General features: G+C 44.6%; 1 protein-coding gene across 4 annotated transcripts in view; it reads left to right on the forward strand.

Annotated features, from left to right (window-relative positions):
- The window catches only part of LOC107223191 (follistatin-A), a 34,645-nt gene extending 17,471 nt beyond the window's left edge, over window positions 1-17,174 (forward strand). For 2 of the 4 annotated variants that reach the window (XM_015662803.2, XM_046729821.1), the window contains 5 exons: window positions 1,686-1,874; window positions 2,097-2,318; window positions 2,863-3,135; window positions 12,641-12,931; window positions 16,511-17,174. In XM_015662803.2, the coding sequence (XP_015518289.1) occupies window positions 1,686-1,874; window positions 2,097-2,318; window positions 2,863-3,135; window positions 12,641-12,931; window positions 16,511-16,611 (1,076 nt within the window). In that variant the 3' untranslated portion in view covers window positions 16,612-17,174. Of the gene's footprint in view, window positions 1-1,685; window positions 1,875-2,096; window positions 2,319-2,862; window positions 3,136-12,640; window positions 12,932-15,959; window positions 16,484-16,510 lie in introns of those variants that run through there. The other 2 variants (XM_046729822.1, XM_046729823.1) reach the window with 2 other exon arrangements.
- Window positions 17,175-17,176: the final 2 nt, after the last annotated feature.

Genomic DNA, 17,176 nt, shown 5'->3' on the forward strand with positions numbered 1-17,176 from the left:
TCAGGGTACACGGTGTCTAGGCTCGGCTAGAATATCGTGTAGAAACGAGACGTTGAAGTGCATAATGGTGCCTGCTGTGTGAGGATAGGTAGCCTCGTGCTACTTTTCCGCAGAGCGCAGCGCTAATCGTTCACTTCTCTCTCTCTCTCTCTCTCTCTCTCTCTCTCTCTCTCTCTCTCTCTCTCTCTCTCGCTGTCGTTACTCGACGGTTAATTATATAGCGCGATTTTCTAGCCGGTCTACGCGAGTCAGCTAAGCTCCACATTCCGATCAGCGCAACAGCGGCAGAACGCCGCATACCCGTCGGCGATCTTGGGCGATTTTAATGCGCCTAGATCATGCTTCAGTTGCCTCTGATCGTCGGTGCGCTGCAACAATTCCCACCACATTGCCGGAATACGCGTACGAATATTGACGGCTCGACTTTAACAATGAAAAATTAACGAATACCGAACAGCTCGCGGATTGCGCTAACAACAAGTAACTGGATGTCGACTCCGTTCGCCTGCGGAGACTCTGCTGTATGGGAAAGCAAAATCCCACTGGAGCTATGGCGATCGCGTAAGAATCACGACAAGAATGACGAAGGAAGAAAAATCACGAGTACACTGGCTACAGTAGAACTTTGCATATTTCACGGACTTTGATAGCTGCTGCACACCGATTGCGCATGCGCCAAATCGTGTGATTTCATTCGTAATTTCGACTGATTCGCACCGGGTTCTGATTTGTTTGCGTGTCTGTTTGACCGACACATTTTCGTCCAAATGGTAAGGTAAGTGTACCAGATATCCACCCAGTTCCAACTATTGATCTTTTTTCGTCGTGTCCGTTTGATCCTTAGTTCTAAAATTACCAAAAAATAACTTTCTAGTATCTAATCCTCTTTCAATTGGTTTTAGTCATCGAGAAATTCACAATTTGCACAGTCAATTTGTAATCTTGGAAATTAAAAGGGTCAATAACTGGTACACTTAGCTGAGCTATCGAAATTCGGAGGCGTCTCGAAGCTGTGTTTTCTTGGTAACTTTGGATAACCAAAATCTGACGGTTCTATGTTCAAGCTGACATAACCTCGAAACGCTTACTCGTATTGACAGTTCGCGCTGGATCCCAATCAGAGTTGGCCAGCCTGTCTAAACAAAGGAAAAACTTTGCGCAGGCGCACTTGAAAGTGCGAGTCGAGTAACCGGTGAGGTTCTACTGTAGTAAACGTAGATGTGAAATTAAGGTCTGGGCCGTACTCGAAAGCATTTTGTTGGTCATTAGCATGGCTGGTATTGCTGAATAGTTCGTATACAGGTATACATATAAATAAAATTACTGCTCGCTATTATAACGTAACGGTTAACGGAATATATACATTTTTTTTTTCTTTTTTCTTCAGTGGTTGACTCTTTTTTCTATTTTCCGTTTTTTCTTCTTCTTTTTCATACGGTACTCTCAACATTGGACTGCCGTTATTCCCGTGCACGGGATAATTTTATAACTGTTCACATATCTCGACATCAGCGTCTACCAAATTTCTTCTCCGAACTACGGTCTCTAATCGTTGCATCAACGAATGAGGTTAAAAACACTAATCGTCCTCGGCACGGACCAGACGGATAAATCTTAAAATCGTATCACCGTGGACTCACGAATGCTTGCTAAAAAAAAAAACAAAACACCGTTTCTTATTTCAGGCGGTATCTGTTGGTCTTCTATCCGGAACGGCAGATGCACGGAATTACTGGCACAAGGAATATCCCGGAAGGATTGCTGCGCCTCGAACACCGCAGCAGCGACTGCCTACTCCGATGAAGACTTGGACAGCGGTACCCTCTTCTTCTGGAGGGTTTTAGGGGGCGGCGTGCCCTGCCGGCCTTGCCGAGGTGAGTTTCGACCCTGACAACGAGTAAACGACAAGGAAAGTATCGGATATGGATGAAACTTGGGGTAAAAAACATCCCTAGACGTTTAAGTGGAATATTCCGTGATCTCGAGGTCTGATACTCTCCTTGTGAATCGCTAATCCCGATGAATGGTCACCATTCACCGTCATCTGATATTCCTCGTTCGCCTCGTTCCCGCCTCAACTATTTATCCTGACGCAGAAACTTGCACGGAGGTTCGCTGCGAGGAGGGAAAGAAGTGCATCGTTCGTCGGGGGCGGCCGAGGTGCGTTTGCAATTCTGATTGCAAGGCGCCAAGAGGTGGTGGAGGTCCGGTTTGCGGAACGGACGGACGGAGCTACCGGAGTCTTTGCAGGCTTAAGAAACGAGCCTGCAGGAAGGACAGCCACGACCTGGCCGTCGCTTACAATGGCCACTGTCAAAGTGAGTATTTGACACAGATAAGACACAACCGATTATTATATACTCCGCTTCGTTTCCCACGACGTAAAATGGATACATTTTTTCATAACTAAACTCTGATCTAGATGTGATTTTAAATCTTTAACCGAGGAGACATTATTTAAATTATATACTCAATGGAGTCACTGGAATAAAGGGTTATGGAAAAGCTGTGCCGCAAATTGAGTATCATCAACAGACGATGATGATCAGATTTCAATTTTCAAGACAACGGTTTCATTTACGTTCACTAAAAAAGAAAAAAGAAAAAAAACACGACTCGGCAGGTCATTTTTCACTAAAACGAACACCTCATGTTCAGTTATATAACCGTTGCGGTGAATGTATAGTTAGTTGGTAATTCAATAACGATAACTTTTAGCACAAAAGTCGTCGCTGCCACGAAGCAGGCAGCTTTTTCTAGGGGGATAACAGTCTTGATGGTTGATTTGAGAGGGGGGAGCGCGTTTTGCGAAAGTTATTAACGACCTCCACCAAGGGAAGTAACGCGTCAAGTGTCGGGCAGGTTCGTGCACGGGGGTGCGTTGCGGTCCGGGTCGAAGCTGCCTCCTCGACCAAAACCTGAGTCCGCACTGCGTGAAGTGCGCCCGGAGGTGTCCAGCCCCCTCGGTTCAGGGCCGTCACGGACTTCCCGGGATTCACGAGGCCCTTCAGGCCGCAGGGAATCGGCCGGTATGCGGAGCCGACGGAAACACCTACAAGAGCGCCTGCCATCTCCGACTCGCGGCCTGCAGAGCTGGACGAGCCATTCCCATCGCTTATAAAGGACGATGCAAACGTGAGTCGATCATTCGTTCATTCATTCTAGAGTCAAGACCTGAACATCCAACGTTCGAAATTGCCGCCATTTTCATCTTTCATGCCCGACAGAATTTTCTTTAGTTTCTTTTTTCGTCAAGGAAACTTGTCTAGGCAATTTTCCCGCCAAATTTGATGAAACTTTTTTTTCACATCCTCAACGAGATGTTTAAAGACCTGTGGAATCCACAGTACCAGTGACGCGTAAATGAATTCAAATTGTTCAAAGTACGAGCGTCATGTTCAAAAAATTTTAAACCTGTACCTGTAAAATTCCACTAGCATGATACTTGTAAGTCTAGACTCCGTTCGATACAAGATGACAAAGTTGTAGAAGATCGAAAAAGAACGTGGTGCGGTAGTACGGAGAAGATGAATCGAGGTCGAACAAAGTGATAAATAATATTGTGCATAATTTCGCGCATACGCAATGCACAGGATGTTCAGAGATCGGGTCTTGGGGGCCATCTTTACGGTAGCGGCTGGAATTAATATCCATGCATTCAGTTGCGACCGCAGTCCGGATTATATGCAATTTATATAGCTGGGTGGGCCCTGTTTGGGCCTCTTTTTTCCCGCCGCTCCCGGCAGCTATAAGGATCCAGAAGATCCGCAGAGAGACGTGGAACGGTGTCATTACGCATAACATACCAGACACTTCTGGCGTGCCGTTTCGCTGAACGGAAAATAAAGAAGTTATAAAAATTACGGTGAGGACAACGACGACGACGATGGTTATGGTAACAATGGTGATATAATGGTAATAAGGAAAGAGGAATGAGTTAAAATCGTTGTGGTCGAATGTGACCCACAGTCCCATTGAAAAGTTAGTCAAGGAGAAAGAACCGTTCGGAAAATCTTCAGCAATGTTAATTGCTTCGATGATAGTGAATGCGGACAAAAAATTATCCCTAGGTACGGTAGTGTGACAGAAGTGATTGTATACAAGTACAAAGCTCGAAGAACGCGTTTCGTCTCTCAGAGAAAAAATGGACGTGGAAAAACTTCGACTCCTGTCATGACGCGTTACGAACGTTTTTACCATGGTCTTGTCTATACAGAATTTCAAGTGTACCGATTGGATACAGAACTGCCAAAAAAAAAATAATTTATAAACAAGAATCGTACGCCTGGGAATGTTTTGTTCCACCAACGAAACAAAATTTTGGATTCGAGGTAAATTCGGGTTTCTAACATTTTTCCAATTGCAAATCAACCGGTGCTAAACCTGGCCTAAAATTCGAAGGCTTGACGTTCGTCAAAATGGAATACTCGTCGAGTTGTTCCGGAAAAATGTAAAGTGCACTGCGACGGTATCGATGGTATGCAAGAACGCCGTTGCTTGCGTCGCGGTCTAAATATAGGTTATTTAGGGCCAGGAATAGCGAGGTCGTAAAAATAGAATTTAACATTGCCATAAAACAGCTGACGATGCTTGAATTCCAAGTGAGAGGAGGCCTTTGAGAGAGAGAGAGAGAGAGAGAGGAGGTGCCGTAACTGCAGGTTACCGATGTCGTTTTTGCCTGACCAATATCTGGCAGCGTCTCGACATCGCGGCGTTGGGCATCGTAAGGATCGACCGTATAAGGGGAATGAAGAAAGAAACGATGCAAAGAAGGCAGAGGATGAGGAAAAAAATCGGCGATAGGAGGGAAAGAGAGAGAGAGAGAGAGAGAGAGAGAGAGAGAGAGAGAGAGATGTAAAAAAATACGTACGCATCTCGCTAACGCACCACGGCAATATACATATACCAGCGCCGTTTTGCATCGGAATTAGCCTTATTGTTGCCTGTTTGCAATCCCCCGAATCTTGGCAGGTGCTGTAAAGTCCGAAAGGTATGGCATTCATAAAGAGAGAATCTTTCCTCGAATAATAATTCCGCCTATTCGATTACCGTATATACACATACCCTGCATACGTGTCCTCTGTACATATGTGTAGGTACGTATAACGCATGTATCGCGAACACGCGCTCCGCAATCCGAAGGGTAAGAAGCCACGAGTAAAAAAGCTCCCTTACCTCCCTCTTTCTTGCTCTTTCTTCACTTTCTGTTGCACGAGCTCGATCATTTCCTACACAACTATAACGAACGAACCTCATTTGCTACCAATCGTCTTACAATCGATTCCAATGATTTTTTTCCCCGCTTCGACTTCTCTTTTTTCTTTCTTGTATACCTTTCTCGTACGCTGCTTTTCTAGACATTCCTAGATTTCGATCTCGAGAGGTTATCCAACCCAATTGGAAACAATGCGAGTTCTGTATATTTATACTATACGTATAAGTTATTGTACATTCAACTGAAACAAGTGGAAGCTTCGGTTAATTCCAACCGACGCGACATTCGTAACTACGTCGTTGTTTTATGAAGAGAAAAAAAAGCTCGACTGTTTAACTAATCGCAGCTTTCGACTTGAGCGAATTTCTCAGATCCTATGAACGGTTAAAATTAATTCGATTCTACTCTGTAAAAGTGTCGAAAACTTTAGAAATTAAAAACACGATTCCCGCCCTGAACGTAATTCTAGAAATCGTTGAAACGGAAATTATTTCCAAAAACCACGTAAAATATTTCTTCTTCCTCCGTTAACTATCACCCTACTCGTGATTTTCGACTCTTCAAATTTCCCCCCTCACCCCTAATTCGCCATGACGCAAGACGTCGCTTGGTGCCAGCGCCGATCAGACGGGGGTGGTCGCGTGTTCGGGGTTGGGACAGGACGTCGCGTCGCGCTCGGGGCGTCCGGTTCTGGTGACCTTGCGACGTCCTTGCTCCCGGGTTCGTTGACCGAGCGTCGCGTCGCCCACGCGACCGAAGCAGGCAGGGCCCCAACTTGCCCAAAAACTCTCTCTCTCTCCTTCTCTCTTTATCCCTCTCTATCTCCCCCGGTGCCAGCGACCGGTAACTGCAGCGCCGTCAGTCCTTACGACGGGACGCCACCGCAACCAATCACTCCGAAAATAAACCGGCGACGCCGCCGCGTCGATTTCTTATGCAGGGCACAGCTCCCTCCATCCTCTCCTCTTCCTCCACGCGGTAAACCGACCCGCACGCGATGTGCTCGTAGCCTTGACGGTCGATGGATTTAAAAAAAAAAATAATAATTAATAAATAAATAAATAAACAAACCAATGTGTCGATAAATAAACAAACGGCCAAGCCATTTTGCGAATACGTGGAGCGGAGCAGCGAGGCTGATATGTGATAAATATTCAAAACTACCGCAAGATATTCGATAAACTTTCGATTTCCGAGTATTCAATGAGTACAGCTTCTTCGATAAATTGTTTCATACGAGAGTCTTGGAATACTGAGCATCGGACCGCGCATGCGCCAAGTTTTTCCAATGTATTATACAGACAGGCTCGCCAACTCTGTCTGGTTCGACCACTGCGAAAACTGTCAGTTATACGTGCGAGCTTTCAAGATTATGTTGATTCAAATGCGGACTCGTCACGATCGGATGTTTCAAACTGTCAACGCAAAATAACCTCGGGATTTCTGCCAATTTTCTAGCTCGCGTCTCGCCGTAATTAGGTTGATCATCCTGACAAGCGGACAAAAAACGACTCGGCGGGAATTTCTTGAATCTTCGAATGAAATCACGTGACTTGATGCCCGTGCATTTGGCGGGTCAATGCGATAATACAGAGTTTTTACACACGTTTTCCCCGAACAAGGACCAAAAATTCCCTGATTCAACGACGAAGGCAATCAACAAGTGTTGATTTAGAACACGGAGAAGAAAACACTTAAGAAAAACAAATAAAATGTATACCAGGATTTTTTCGAGTGAGAAGAATCTTCTGGCACAATAATCGGTCCGAGTCCGCAGCACTGAAGGGCTTTAAAATAATGCTCTTCGTTCGCTATGAAGGGGGAGGGAGATTAATAATAATCGGGAAGTGCAGGATTAGACAACGCAGAAGCAGCAAAATGAAAACAATCTCGACAGCGCGATGATGATACGCATACCTACTATGTAAACAAAGAACGTGACCCGGCGATCTGGGAATGCAAACTTGAGGACCGATATACGGAACGCTTACTACGTCTGAACGGGTATCGTTGTTGGTATCTGGAGTAAGTATATATGTATACATGTATGTATATACCCATGTATATATATATATACAAGAAGAAGCTGCTGCCTTGCCGTAGAGCGAAAGGGGATCGGTGCCCGGTGTCTCGGTGGGTAGATAGGCGCCCGTGCCTACCGACGGGGTCATCAACTCCCATCTCCCGGATGGCTGGATGTAAACAAGGTTGAGCGTTACGCGCCCTGGGCCCTGGGCCCCACTCGTGACTCCTCGCAAGCACACAGGCGCACATTCAGCCGGTGCAGGACGAAGAGACCGTCGGAGTGAGCTGCGAAGGGCCTCGCCGAGTCTCCAGGCAGCCGAGTCCGCGATGCCTGGGCCCCAGAACTTGGCGCTGTGCTGCGGTGCAGCGGCTCCGTTGCGTCATTCTTTTTGCAGTACTCACCGTGCATGGGCCTCACCGCCGCCCCCCCCCCCCACCCCCTGCCCCCTCCCCCCTACCTCCTCCCATGCCCAGTCGCAAACTCTGCCCCAGAGTTTAATGCCTTCGACGGAGATCCCCGCGCTTGCTTCCCCCTCGCCCAGAATCACCTTTGCGGATGACGTACCTACCGACGTGCATTATACACCGAATGTAAACACTCCCTGAGAGGCCCAAACCTCCATCCGAGACTTGGCGGAACGTCACGGTTTGTCTTCACGGAAATTTCGTCTTCGATCGGAGAAAAGTCCGAGAGCTTTTCTTTGGCTGTGGGTAAAAGTTCTTATACCTTGGTCGTGTTGAATTATGGCAAAGCTGGATACGGGAAGAGAACATGGTCGAGGAGTACGAAACGTTCTTCTTCCAGACGCCGCGCAACCCCCATGAAACCAGTTCACTTCTACGCCACACCCGAGCTCAAGACAATCGACGAAACGCTATGACCGAAACGAAAACTTAATAATCCGGTTATGACCGGACAGCACGGCGCGAGCTGCGATCATCATTTCGAGGCATTTTCTCGACCGGCAATGAGTGGCTCGAATTACAGGTATGCCTCGAGAAGAACGCGATTATGGAATGAGGAATCATGAGGTATCATGAGGTATCAAGAGGCTGGAGTCTTCGGTGCAATGCAATTTCGAATCAGCAAGTCGAGTCACCGTCGTCTGGTCTTTGGACCCAACATCATGGCGGACTGTAAAATGGATTATGACGTGTGAAAATCTGAACGTTTGTGGTCGACACAGTCAGTCACGGGCAGTTTTAAATGATGCGAGCAAATACTGCAGAGCAGTCACCGAGGCGATGAGCAAACTACGGAGATAGTGAATAAATCGCTGGTACTCGATGTGCGAGTGTTTAAAACGCGGGAAGAGCCCGAAATACATCAAAGGGAGCAAAGAATGGCTATTAAAGTAGTTCATTTTTTCACTTTTGTTTCTTTAGGAGTGCCACTCGAAAAATTTGTCAAGTACGGCAAAAAAAAAAAAACAGTGAAAAATATATAAAAAATATTTTCCTACCTCCTCCAGGTGTTTTTCCAGTAATTGTCACAAATTTTTCGAGCACTACCTTCAGAAAATCGAAACAAGGTTCAAAAATAACCACCCTAACGGATGGGTCGCGATGCTACGGTGACATTTTGACGTCGTGCGGTAACCTCTGACAGTACTTGCACGTAAGCGTGGAAAAGAAGATAAGCGAGTGCAGTGAGAGCGGATGAGGAGGAGACGTGGAGCACTTAGCACCTCGAAGTGACCGCGAAGAGGAGGGTATGCACACAATGCCTCGGAACAGCGGTCGCTGAGCAAATAAGCAAACATGGTGGTCACCGGTCAGGGTGATTCGCGTGCTAGGTGTCGCAGGGTCAACACTCGAGAAAGAGGTGCGAAAAGTTTCTACCCGCGCTGAATCTCAAGCAAACATCAATAAGGGTGGAGGCCTGCATCACCGGGTCTCCGGGTCGTCTCAACTCCTCGAGGATCGAGCGCCGCCGTAAAGAGTTGAGGAGGACTGTACCGGCCATAAAACTGTAGAGGGCCCAAAGTGCGGTTAAAAATACCGAGACAATTGCTGAAAGCTTCGCAAAGACAAGTGCGCAAATATCCATCTTCACGCGCCAGCTTCTTATCTTTCATCCTCCTGCGGCTCGAGCTTTTTTTCCTCGGCTGCAGCATGACTGCTCGAATACACACACACTCGTTTCGAAAGACACGTATTCGCGAAACCATCTGGGTTAAAAGCGTTAAGTAATTTGCTTATTATACGATTCGCGAACTCGTGGAAAGCAAAGTCAAACCAAGGAATTAGCACTTGCAGGTGCTGCCATGCCGAGTGTATTAATTGAAGGGGAAAATTCTCGCGGAGCTTGTACTTTGTTGCAGTTAATGGGGAAATTGCAGTCCTTTATTTCGTGTATGCACAATTTCACGAATTGTATTATATGATTCCACCGTGTCTGCAATTTTGATATTTTCAACGACAGCTGAATAAACAGGTTTGCATTTACCGAATATGGTGGATCGAATATTGCGAAAGAAATGTTTTGTTAATTCAAATAAATTATGTGGCCTGAATCAGATAACAATTTTTCAATCCATAAGAACATCAAGTAATTTTTCTATGAGTATAAGCTTAATTTTCGAGATAATCATATCTTAGTGAATTGCATTTATAAAACTCGTAAAATAGAAATTTCGTCGTTTGGTTATTCGCGTACAATCGGCGAAATTTCTAGTTTAAACTACTTTAAAAAGAGTTGATTTACTGTTAACAAATTTATATTTTGACATGGCGAAATAAATGTTTCATCATTATTTGGCTCAACTTAAATTGGATAACATTAACAAAACATTCATATCCTCATATCTGAACATACGCTTATTAACGGTAAATGAACTCTTTCCTCAGTGATTCTGGTGGTAAAATTCGCAACTGAATTACGATATAATAATAAGATGTTACGACGAAATTCAACGAGTAACTTATTACATGGTTTATTTTATAAATTCGAAATAAATATACAAAAAATCACGCAATAAATTCCAAAAGCACGATTCGCGTTTCTGCGATTTCATGCGTAATTCTTTACACATTATTCTCGAATTTACAAGACAAATCACGCAACAAGTGACACGTCGATTTCGGTCATAACGTCGTACGATTTAAGACAGGGCAATCTTGAGCAGGGTGTACTTTTCTTCGCCGACACCCACTGCCGTCAAGCACGGTACCGAATGCAGGAAAGAAACACGGAGGGCAAGAAGAAGCCGCTGCACGTGGCGCGGTGAGAATCTCGGGTAGCCTAATCGGGTTAATCTCGCGGCCTCTTTGCCCCGGTAAGCCGAGATGTGAGTCCGGTGTCTAGGTGGTACGCGACTCTGACAATGAGCGGCGGCGGCCAGGGAAGATGTACGTGCGATATTTACTTATGTTGGCCGAAGCGGGGCGCGGAAGGCGAAGAGCGGCTACATACATAACCGATTCCCTCGGAGGCTCGCAATCAGCGAACAAGGAAGCTGCGCGGCGATTCCTCTTGCCGATTTCTATGCCGCTTGCGTAGGCAGGCCGCTTCTGATCGTGTGCATGCCTCTCGGAGTCTTCCCAGCATCCCGTCCGCTGCTCCTCCTTCGTCTCAGATTCCACTTTGTGTATACGTGCCAGATAATTATCAGCAGAGTGGAATCCGCCTTGGTTATGGTATGGAAGAGATGATGTAGAGACTCGTAACGTATCGACGAGCTACTAATTTCATCGCTGTTTTTACCATCGTCGTGGTTTTTGATCAATTTTTATGAAACGTTATTCAGAGACACTGATTAGCGGTACATTTTTTACACTCTGGTGTGTCGAAATTGCGAGAAAGCTATAAATGAAATGAAAATAACTAAAAATAACTAGTTTCAACGGCGCTGGGTTGAAATTTCGAATTTTTTGACGGCGAAAATTAAAGTAAAGAAATTAAGCTTTGACGGGACATCGAGGTTTTGAATGATCAGAAACTCACGATCAAAGTTCTGAAAGTGCAAAATTCCCAAAGGACAAAATGCCGAAAAAGTGTAATTTCGACAAGTCAAAGTTCAGAAACTGCGTAAATGAGAAAATTTAAAAATCTGAAACATCGAAATTTCGAATGATTGAAAAATTTTGGTTCTGTGAATCTCTGACTAGATGAAATTTGATGACCACTATGATTTTTCTTTGTTTCGGAATTTCGATATTTTTATTTTCTGAATCCTCGTCACTCTGATTTTCGGTTTTTCTCATTTTCGGAATTTTTCTCTATCGAAACTTTATTTTTCGGAATTTTTCTCTATCGTGACGTAAATTTTGAGCCCTCGGGTTTCCGAAAATTCGAAACTTTGTTGTTTGGTAAAAGTTTGATTTCTTTACCTCAAGTTTCGGCATAAAAAATAATTCGAAATCAGGCGCTTACGAAACTTTTCAATTTCGTAACTTCAACCCAGCCCCAATTGAGCATTCAGTCGTCCCGATTTAGATTGAAAAATTTCCTTCACTCCAATTCCGCGCGACGAGATCGCGCAATGAGAATGAGTATGAACTTTTCGGAGCACGATATAAATGCGCGAGTGAATTTACAAGGGGCCTTGACCCGAGACTCGACACGTGGCACAGCGTCCTATAGCTGTGAAAAAAAGTAAAAAATTATGCAACAACACACGTATACCCAACGCTAATAATCGGTCGTCGGCCGGCTAGCCGGATAGTCGTTTTCTAAATTGTTGACCTTCAAAATAGAGTAGGGGAGCGTACGTTGACCCGCACGTGTTCGGCTGCGACCTCATTAAATCCAAACGATTGCTTCCGATTTTTCGCCGCAGTTGACCGACGTCTAGGAGACTATATATCAACCGTATACAATAAAAATAGTCAGCGACGAAGCCCCGCAGACTTTAACAATAATATCCCCCCCATTTCGTAATCATCTAAGTTAAATACCAGCGTCCAAGTAAAACCAACTCTGCCGTTCGTACGGTTGTTGCCCTATTGTCATATAATGTGAATTTCAATCGTGCCGGCTATATTTCTCGGTAAAATGTATCCTGAATTGCATAAAACCAGGCGGAATTACCGTGTGTTAAATTGCCGATGACGTCACATATTTCCGGGCAGTAACCCGACGAGATCTCTTTAAACACTGAAAAATAAATGAAATCACTCTAAAATTCTGATACGATGGTATTATAATAAACAGACAATTTATAAATTGTCTTTTCCGAGCGAGTTGTTCTACAAAATATTGTAGACGCGAAGTAAATGTTTGGAGTAGACTTGTCTGCAGGATAGTTGAAAAAAATCTAGGATATTGATCATTTCTCCAATTTCATTGCTATTTATTTTGATAAAATACATAATTATACCGTTATTAGAATAAAGTAATCCGCAAGAATTTGGAGAATGTACAGATGGGTAAGGAGAGGTTCCTTTCCTTGATTTCAGAGGCTGCAGACTGTTCGAGCATCCGATGCCGAGAGGGTCAGACGTGCTTGACGGAGATGGGATCTGGCAGGCCAAGATGCGTGACCTGCAGCTACCGATGTCCTCGGAGACGCAACCGGAACCCGTCTTCGTCCCCGTCCTCGGCCGCCGCAACCCCCCAGTACTGCGCCTCCAATAATATAACCTACCCCAGCTGGTGTCACATCGTTAAGGATGCCTGTCTGACGGGTTTCGTACTGGAGACCCTTCATCCAGGACCCTGTAACCTTTACGACGCTGCGATTCACGTAGGTTCGTAAAACAAATTCATCCGTTCTGTACAACATTATTCCGACAAAGTTTCGTAGGTTTGTCGATTCGATAACCAATTTAATTTTTACCGTGCAATCATCCGTCGATTTTCGATATTTATACAGAGTTCGTCGGATGACGAATACTGCGAGTTTACATTGCAAAATATTTCATTAGTGGTTTTTGAAACACACCGTTCTGGTAACAAAAAACTGGACCAAAGTTCGTCGTTCGATGTATGCATAAACGTGGCGTACCCAGAGCTTCTTGGCATAATAAATAATCGAAAAAAAAGGAAATATCGGATTGAGGATGTTGACTCGAGGTTATACGGTTATAGGTGGTTATAACATATTTCCGTTTCCTCTTAATTACGAAAATCAGGGAGGAAAATTTCTACCGTTTGCAGTAATTATAGCGCGCAACTCACTACATTTATGAATATATTACATGTATACACAGAGAATACGCGTGTATGCGACCGTGTGCGCATAGCTAGTTGGCGGTGAAAATTTATGTTACGCGCTTTTCACCGTGCATAACACACATTCGTTTGACAAATTTACGAGGCGCCGAAGCACGCTCGTGAGATAACTTAAACACGGCACGACGTAAGTCCACGGACACAACATGGCAGCAGCAGCGGCAGCAGCAGCGGCGGTATCATCACGCAGCCGACAGCAAAACGAGACTCCAAAAAAGATCGGAGCTGTTGGTTCGTACAGTATAAAGAGGGGAGGGGGGGGATCGGAGTTGAAGGCACTCCTAAAATCGAAAATACATCGTGCGTTTCAAACCGGGGAGAATTTCTCTTCGCAGGGCCGCGACGCATGGATTTGCCCCGCAGCAGGTTATATCTTGAATGAAAACAACGTTCATTTTTGTCCAAACTCACACGCGCAGACACAAACATACCATATTCTCAAATACCACATTCCCGCAGCCGGGAATGCGGACAGCTGTTCATTTTGTTATATCCACCCATAATCTATATTTGTATACCGCGTGCACCGACATAACAATACCTACATATAACCCAAGCCAAAAACGAGGCCCGCAGATATTATACTCCGATTTTCCATTGTTGGGGTCGGTTTCGGACACCCTGAGCTTTGCTAGTTCGCGGATAGAACACAGCGTCCGAGTAAAGATCAAAGCACGCTCATACTCGGCGGAATGCCTCGAGTTACGGCGTGGTTTCGTAGCCTAGGTTAGTGTTGGTTGATTCTGGCTCCGCAGAATCTGGATCATCGAGGGGCGGTCAAACTGACCGAAGCTGCAAGCTCACGCTGGTCAACGCATTTAGACAGCTTGAGTAAATTTAGCTTTCTCCCAAGGCGCACTTTTACTCCGTTCTCAATTAGGCGTCGCAGATGGGCCTCTACCTGGGTTTCCTCAACGTTTTTTCGAACCGTAGAATAGTGGGAGAAAGTTCAAACCTCGAATAGGTCACGCTTTCCGTTACATCGAACCCAACTTATCCCGGCTCGTCGTGTTGCACGAACCTCGTGATGTGGCTTTAAAGAGGCGTCGCGGTACACCGGCTTTAAGGGAACATTCACAGGGATCTCAGGAAATTCCTTGGCGTTTTAGTTAATTTCTTTTCTCACGCAGGAAGAGCTCGAAGAATTTTGTTGGTTTTGCACATCTTACATAGGAAATTTGGGATTCGTACCCATACATTATACTAGGAGTTCATTTTAATTTTTAGGATCCGTACACTTAGTATCGACACCTATAAATGTCTTTGCATTTCAAGTTCTTTGACCGTTGCGTTTTTGAAAAATTAGGAGTTGAAGGTCGGGTTTCATACACAGATTCTTATGGGTATCGTAAAAAAAATTTAGAACTCTAAGACGTTCAAAAAACCAAAACGCGACAATAAAATGTTGAAAAAAAGTGTAGAACGGTAGAATGAAACATTTTGAATAAGAGAAATGAATGAAATAACAGAATGGAACATTCTGAAAGAAGAGAAAACTAACTGAAATTTAGTTCCAGAAAGTTGGTACTGGGCAGGCTTACTTGTTTACTTGTTTACTTGCCTACACCTCGTGGAGGTTCTCAAACCTTCTTGATCTGTCTTCAGTATACGTTAAACTTTAATACGGAACAATCACGTATTTTGTTGAGCTTAACGCAAACTTAGATATAAAGATACACCGTCATTTCCCAACCATTAAAAAATTGAACCTTACAGAAATCGTTTGAAATTTTCGCTCGTATTATCATCAACCCTGACTATCTTCTTTCAAAAGTTGTTTCACATTATAAATTCGAAACTCGATTAAACTGGAGCATTTAAATTCGTCGTTGTTATAAGTGGAAAATTCAGGGTTATCTTGAAATCATTAATTTAGAATCCGACCAAATAGCAGAGAGTCCTGCAGCATTCATGCCTCTTCCAACCACCTTACCGGACTCTTGTATGCGGCTATCTCGGTATAACGCTGTTTACTGCACAATTGAGATTTGGCAAGCCCTGATGTCAGGAATAATTCTTGTTATGTACGACGTTGAACTGCACTCAACCTTACTACGGCACTTCGATCGACGGAAGCTGCATGTGCATAACATACCTGCTGCACATATGCGCGCCGCTCATACGGCTGCCTTTCAAGCTCGATGATATTCCGCACGTGTCGAATCGCACCCGTGATGCAGGGATTCGGACGTCTGGTATTATACCGGATGCTGTCCTCCCTTGGCCAGCCTTCGGACGAAAGCACATTCCATCGTCTCCCCTCGAACCCCTCCGTCGTACTCTTCGCCCCCCCCCCCCCCCCCCCTACAGACGCAGATACGAAACGCACGTGTAACTAACACGACACGCAGTGCGGTCATTTTCACGTAACGCGAACACGTAACACTGCATCGCCTGTACACGGCACATAACACGAAACTCGATTGAAAGCTTGGAAAAATTGTACAATGTACAAGTACGAAGTTTCCTGCTGCGGAAAACAGGAAAGGGGTTAAATCGGTAAAATTCATTTACTTCCAGCTAACCTTTTTGTTTTTTTTACAGGAATACCGGATGTAATATAAGGGAAGGTGTAAAATTCTAGACAAAATTGTTTGTTCTCCATTTTTTTGACCTCGCTGATTTCGCCCAAAAAGAAACGTACCTTATTATTCTCGTAGTTTGGAAATTGGAATATTTCCGTTTATTTTGAGTGAACGGCTTAATCGAAAAATTTTATTCAAATAACTGTGATATCGTTCTTTCTTCGTGTTCCCCACTTCGCTCAGGTCTTTTCGATAAAGGGCGGATTCCCCGAGGCTTATCGATGCGAACAACGCGTCGCCTATAAATAGGCAACTAAGGCTACACCTGGGGTACTTACAGCGTGTAATGTGTAACTCCAGTTGCCTGTATCCCGGCGAAGCGTCGTCGTTCGCATCTCTAACCATCAACGAATCCTCCCGATATGTAACCTTTAACGCACCGCGGAACAAAAATCGAAAACTTTGCATGAAAATGAGAAAAAATCTCGTAGAAATTCGTATGAACTAATAAATTAGTCGGGCAATTTTAGCAAAAAAAAAAAAATTATTTCGTTGGCTTCATGCGAGCAGATGGGAACAACACGTCACTCGCTTACGACGTAGAGCTGGCCGAAAACTCGTCGAGGGTGAAGGAAAGCGGAGCTCCAAGACGCGAGTCGCGACTTCTGTGACGATGCTAAACGGCGGCCGTCGAAACTAGAGGGTTTTGACCGGTTCTGGACACCAAAGAGAGCGACGACCGCGTATCTAATACGCCAACATACGGATAATCTCTTATCAAGCTGCAGTCACGTGACCCCCGACGACGAGTGTAACGCCCGCAATAATATCTCGCCTGCTGCAGTGACGTTAAATCAATTTTTAAGTATTCGAAATGTAGCGACTTAGATAGACCAGTAATTCAAAGTTCTTAAGTTTAGTATTTATTTAATTAATCGATTAACTCGTCGACGACGATACCGTATCTCTATTGTAAGTATATACATCGTATACACCGTTATCCAACCCACCCCATCTTATACTCTTTTGTTTTTTTTTTTTTTTTCATCTCATATATTATACACGAAAAATGTAACGCGAGGTCCGATTCTACCGGAAATCAGAAGCGGATTGACAAGCATTGTTCCGAATAACCAAGACCGGAAAAACGCGCTACAAGAATCGAAAAAAAAAAAAGAACAAACACATCGCCGACAGTTGAATTACGAGACAAGATAGCGGGCATTAAAAGTGAGC

The sequence above is a fragment of the Neodiprion lecontei genome, chromosome 1 (genome assembly GCF_021901455.1).
Source record: "Neodiprion lecontei isolate iyNeoLeco1 chromosome 1, iyNeoLeco1.1, whole genome shotgun sequence".
NCBI lineage: Eukaryota > Metazoa > Arthropoda > Insecta > Hymenoptera > Diprionidae > Neodiprion > Neodiprion lecontei.